At 56.0% G+C, this 6,217-nt stretch overlaps 1 protein-coding gene across 1 annotated transcript; it reads right to left on the bottom strand.

Annotated features, from left to right (window-relative positions):
• Positions 1-351: 351 nt before the first annotated feature.
• LOC136488865 (uncharacterized) lies at positions 352-654 on the bottom strand. Its single transcript, XM_066485659.1, has one exon. The coding sequence runs from the start codon at positions 652-654 to the stop codon at positions 352-354; it is 303 nt and encodes a 100-aa protein (XP_066341756.1).
• Between the last annotated feature and the right edge of the window lie 5,563 nt (positions 655-6,217).

The following is a 6,217-nucleotide window of genomic DNA, read 5'->3' as shown; positions in this document are numbered from 1 at the left end:
GAATACGCATCAAGGAAGGACAGGGTTTCGCATCCTGCAGTGGAGTCAACGATTTGGTCGATTCGAGGCAGTGGGAAAGGGACTTTCGGACAAGCCTTATTCAAACCAGTGTAGTCTATACACATCCTCCACTTCCTTGATGAACCCGGCTGCCAAAAGCTTCTGTACTTCCTCGTCGATGGCCCTGCACTTTTCCTCGTCGAATCGGTGCAGGCGCTGCTTCACCGGTCTAGAGCTGGCCCAAATGTCCAAGGCGTGCTCGGCGACTTCCCTCGGTATGCCCGGCATGTCCGAGGGACTCCTCGCGAACATATCGGCATTCGCATGGAGAAAGTCGATGATCATGACTTCCTATTTGCTATCAAGGGCGGCGCTGATCCTCAGCGCCCGGTCGTTGGAGCCGGTGGGGTCGATCGGGACGAGCTTGACGGCCTCCGTGGGCTCAAAAGTTCTGGCGCGATGCTTGGAGTCAGGCGCCTCGTCACCCAGCCGGTCGAGGTTGACAATGAGGGTCTCGGCCTCCACGAGAGCCTCGGTGTACTCGATGCACTTGATGTCGCAGTCGTATGCATGCTCGTACGTGGACTCGACCGTGATGACGCCACTAGGACCCGGCATCTTGAGCTTGAGGTAGGTGTAGTTGGGGACCGCCATGAACTTGGCGTAGCACAGGCGCCCCAGGATGGCATGGTATGTTCCCTTGAACCCAACCACCTCGAATGTGAGGACTTCCTTGCGGTAGTTGGAGGGAGTGCCGAAGCAAACGGGCAAGTCGATGCGCCCAAGGGGTCACGTTCGTTTCCCTGGCATGATGCCGTGGAAAGGTGCGGCGTTGCCTCGGAGCTGTGACTGATCGAGCTCAAGGAGCTCTAGGGTGTTGGCGTAGAGGATGTTGAGGCCACTGCCTCCGTCCATCAACACCTTGGTGAGCCGGGTGTTACCGATGATGGGGTCGACAACGAGTGGGTACTGCTCAAGGTTTGGGACATGTTCGGGGTGGTCATCCTGATCAAAGGTGATCGCCTCCTGAGACCAGTTAAGGTACCGAGGAGTGGCCACCTTCACCGAGAAGACCTCCCGATGTTCCCTCTTTCGCTGGCATGCCATGAGGCATGCTGAAGGTCCACCAAAGATCATGAAGGCGTTGTGCACCTCAGGGAACCCGTCGTCCTTGTCGTCATCCCTATCACCGGTGCCCCTCCTCTTGACCTCGTCGTCGGGGAGCCCGAGCTTGGCGTAGTAACGCCGGAGCATGGTGCAGTCTTTGAGGGCGTGCTTCACCGGGCCCTAGTGGTAAGGGCAGGGCTTCTTTAGCATGTCATCAAAGAGCCCAGGGCCTCTGGGGCATCGGGGATTCTTGCGATCCACGGCCATGATCAGACCGGCCTCGAGGGCCTCCTGCTTCCCCTGGTGACCCTTTTTGTTCTTCTTGGGGACGTGGGGAACCGAGGCCTCGGGGGCCTTGTCTCTCCACTTCCCCTTGGCTTCATTATTGGGGAAGATGGCTCCGATAGCCTCTTCACCCGAGGCGAAGTTGGTGGCGACATCAAGGAGCGCGGCAGCTGAGGTTGGTATGTTACGGCCTAACTCCTAGACCAGGTCTCGGCAGGTGGTGCCGGAGAGGAAAGCCTGGACAATTTCTGAGTCACTGACACTGGGCAACTCGGTGCATTGCTTGGAGAAGCACCGGATGAAGTCCCGGAGGGACTCGCCCGGCTTCTGGCGACAACTCTTAAGGTCCTAGGAGTTCCTGGGGTGCACGTAAGTGCCCTAGAAGTTCCCGATGAAGACCATGACCAAGTTGCGCTAGTCGTGGATCTGCGAGGGAGGGAGGTGTTCGAGCCAGGCTCGCGCCGAGTCTGATAGGAACAACGGGAGGTTGCGGATGATGAGCAGGTCATCATCCGCGCCGCCTAGCTGAGAAGCCAGGCGGTAATCGGCCAGCCAAAGTTCGGGGTTGGTCTCGCTACTGTACTTTGTGAGGTTGGCTGGTTGCCGAAACACGGCCGAGAAATGAGCAGCACGGATAGCTCTGCTAAAGACATGTGGGCCAGGTGGCTCAGGAGAAGGACTGTGGTCTTCCCCACTGTCATAGCGGCCACCTCGGTGCGGGTGGTAGCCTCGGGCGGGGCCTTCGTTGTCGTGGTGCCGTCGCTTGGTCGCCACATCGTGGTCGCCCTGCGCCTCGCATCGGTCGCCGAGGCGGTCGTGCACCGAGGGGGCCTTGTTGGCGGTTGGTGCTCGAGCAGGCTCAGGGCAAACCGAGGCCCCTCTATCATGCCGAAGCGATGCCATGGGCAACTCCGAGGCATCACCGTGCCGCAGAGAGGCGGAGCTCTTGGCTTGCTGCACCATGGCGGTCTCGAGGAGGTCCCGAAGCTCACCGTGGACCCATCGCCCGGTCGTGGTGGAGGGCTCGGGCATCATTCAAAGAAGCATCGCCGCCGCCATGATGTTCTGGCTAGCGCGATTGAAGATAGGGGGTTGCTCGTCCCCCCATCATTGTTGATGCGGTGGTGGACGTTGCGGGCCCTCCGCCGGGTTGCTCCGTCCTTGCCGTGATCCCGCTGCTCTTGCTTGAGAGAGTCTCGGAGCTACGGCAAAAGGAGCCAATCCTGTTCGACCTTGGCCTGGAGCTCACGGAGCTGCTCCAGGTCCGGGCGTTGAAGCTGTCCGGGGGCAAGGTTCACGTTCCGTGCTGCTGGTGGGACAACGCGTGGAGGTGTGGCGTCGCCTGCCCCTGGCGAAGCAGGGAACGGTTGCTTGCCCCTTCATCCTCATCGCCTATGCTTGGCATCCCAAGTTCGACGTGGAAGCACTCACGAGTGGGGTCGTAGGTGCCTTCGTCGTCAGAGTCGGAGTAGCCGAAGCAATAGTCGCTTACGGCCAAGAAGCGGCGCATGGCTTCAGGGTCGCGAAGTCCAGAGAAGTCCGCTCCGGCCCACGCCTCGTCCTCTTCTAAAGAGTTCGTGTGGGCATGGGTTGACATCGTGGTGTCAGAGTCGAGGGCGAAGCGCTGGTGGTGTCCTGAGGGCTCCGCGTGAGGGGAAGCGTAGGCGGAAGCATAGGTGGTGGTGGCATTCCTCAACCCGAAGGGGTATGAGCATGGTGTCATCGCTAGGTTTTGCTCCACCGAGGCCGACTCCTCAGGAGGTGGCGGGGCAGAGCTTGATGACGGGGCATCGCCGCACACCACCGGCATCTTTCCCTTGTCCAGGCTTAGGCTAGACAGGTCCCCAACCAGGGACCTTGTGCCAACAGCTGGGCGTGGGATACTGGTGGGGCGCGGCGCGTCACCCTGAGCTCACGCGGTGTCGTGGTGGTCTCGCCCATGCCGCGCCTGGCGAGCGTGATGAGAGCGGCGGCTTGGGTGCCGCCTACGCCTAGGCTGCTGGGGCGTGACGTCGTCGATGGTTAGTGGGACTCTGGGTGAGAGGAGTACCATATCGTACTCATGTCCTAGAGACATGAACTCTAGGCTCCCGAACCAGATTATCATGCCAAGACTTAGTGGTCGCACGGGGTCTGCCATCCGAAACTTGTCGGGACAACGAGGCTGACACGCAGTAGAACCCCTACCTGGCGTGCCAACTGTCGGTGTTTTGGACTGGCGAGCCCTCAACCAACTAGTAAATTTGTACTGCGTGTTCCTAATCCCGGATGGTGATGCAAAGAGACACAAGGTTTATACTGGTTCGGGCAATGGGTGCCCTACGTCCAGTCTGGGAGATCGATCTTGTATTCCTTGCACCGAAGTGCTTGTAGTAGGGGGTTACAAGCGGGGTGAGAGAGGGTGCTAGTCCCAGGTCTCAGCGTGGAACGGGGTGAATTGCTTGAGATGTTGATCTCAAGCAACGGGAAAGCGTGCGTGTTACAGATCATCGAGCGTGTGTTGCTCACGTGTGTATGCGAGTTCGTGGACTTGTGAGCTTGTGTCTGCTCGTCCCTCCGCTCTTCCCTCCTCTTTCGCCCTTCGCTCTTTGCTCTTCGCTCTTCGCTCTCCTAGAAACGGTCCCAGTCCCTCCCTTTTATAGTTGAAGGGGGGACAAGGGTGGTTCAGGTGTTAGCTGTGTGGCGTCGAGCGAACAGAGGCGGCATGTCCGAGCCCTATAGCCTGTTACAGTGGCAACATGGTGGATGGAGTGGTCCTGCCCTTGAAGTGCTGGAGCAACACGCCGGTCACATCCGATCCTATGCGACATGGGAGCTCCAGTGATTGCTTGACGCAGGTCCTGGCGGGCGACATGCCAGTCGCTATGTGCTGACCGCATGAAGGGCCGAGGCCCAGTTGGTGCTGAGGCCGAGCCATCGTGGGGGGGCTCGGCGGGCGCGAATCCCGAGTTTGCCGAGACCCCGAAGTAGATTGCCGAGACATGGAGGGAGCAGTTGGTCCTGCGCGCTGATTCTAAGGCTATAGTGACCTGGGCTTAACCCCCCATGCCACGCTGTCCTCAGAGCAGTTGGAGTTAGGCGGCATAGTGCGGTATGGGTGGCAGTCATGGGTATAGTGCCGAACACAGTGGCCAGTAACCCCTGCCCCGTCTCGTCCGGACGGTATGGCGTCGATGTGACCTACGTCGCGTCGGCCACTCCGCCGTGTCGAGCCGTCGTCCGACTGATATCGCAGGAGTGGTTGGTCGCATTTAATTGGACGCGACGCTCTGTTGGGGAGATCGGTCGAGGCGGAGGCGGCGGGGCCGTTGCCGAGCTGGCCTCGAGCGAGATGGAGAATCAGCAACTCGTCCGAGGCCTTACGTGCGAGGCCTCGAGCGAGACGGAGAATTGGTTGCTCGTCCGAGGCCTCGAGCGAGGCGGAAATTCAGTAGGCCGTCTGTGGCCCTTCGTGCGAGGCCTCGATCAAGGCGGAGAGTCGGTTGCCTGTCCGAGGCCTTACGTGCGAGGCCCTGAGCGAGATGGAAATTCGGTAGGCCGTCCGAGGCCCTTCATGCGAGGCCTCGATCGAGGCGGAGAGTCGGTGGCCTCGGACAAAGCCGGGGTTTAGCCAATAGTTTGTCTCTTGGCTCTGATTTTGACAGGGACTAAGCGGTTTTTTCGGTTTTCGCTTAGGGGACCCCGTTTCATGGTACCCGACATATATTCTCTATGGGGATGGGTGTATGTTAGCACGTTCATATTGTGAGTGTGCATGTTCGTATGAGAATACGTGTACACGCGACACATATGTTCATAATAAACAGTATCTGAGTATGAGGTGGTTACAGAACACTTAGACTGAAGTTTGATCAAATGAATATCAAAGATTGTTTCTCCAATCTTTGTGCTTGGTTTGAGACCCACCGCTCCAGAGTGGATAATGGTTACTCTTAGTGGATCTTGAGCCTTGGTGACTCAAGGAAGCTCAACCCTTAGTTGGTACTCCAACCTGAACTAGAGGTAGTGACAACTACTTTAGACCATGAGAACAATCTAGTTGTCTTTGTCCATCTCTTTCTTTCATGAGTATTGCTTGCATCCGTCATCTTTTTGTGTGCTTGAGACACTGTCCGAATATTTGCTAGACTTGGTTTTGTCCTGGTGTGATACACTAGCTGAGTTACTTTCTTGCAAATTCTTAGGGCCCCTTTGCTAGTGTGTTCTTGCTAAGGACATGGCTTAGTTTACTGGCACTATGGACTTACGTTGGTTTGGTTTTTGTAGCAATTTTAGAGTTGGTTCTTGCCGAGGAGTGAATTATTTTGTTATGTTAAGGTTTGTTGTTTTAATTTCTTAAGCCTCGATGCAGCACACCCTCTTTAGGTCATTTGATCCTTACAGATGTATTTAGTCTAAATTTATCCTTTTATGTTCTTGAAAAATACATATTGCAAACTGTCAACATTGAGATGTCTATAGTAACTTTGTCATTGTATTAGAGTGAAAATGCACTGTGGGTCCTTAAACTTTTCCCCACTTCTCACCTAGGACCATGAACTTTTTTTCGCTCATCTAGGTCCATGAACTTTTTTCCACTTCTCACCTAGGTCCATGAACTTTTTTCCCTCATCTGGGTCCATGAACTTTTTCCCACTTCTCACCTAGGGCCACAGCAATCCACATAGGACTCTGCTGCCTACGTGGCCGCTGACATGTTTTTTTTAAATTTCATAAACTGGCTAAAACTTTGAAAAAATGTATAAAATCATAGAAAAATCATAAAAAGGAAAATCTAGTTCTATTAGACTCCACATGAATAGATCTATGCAATAGATACATAATA

This window comes from Miscanthus floridulus, chromosome 10 (assembly GCF_019320115.1).
Source record: "Miscanthus floridulus cultivar M001 chromosome 10, ASM1932011v1, whole genome shotgun sequence".
Classification (NCBI taxonomy): Eukaryota; Viridiplantae; Streptophyta; class Magnoliopsida; order Poales; family Poaceae; genus Miscanthus; species Miscanthus floridulus.
The sequence above is the reverse complement of the archived record's forward strand: the minus strand, read 5'-3'. Positions and strand labels throughout refer to the sequence as shown.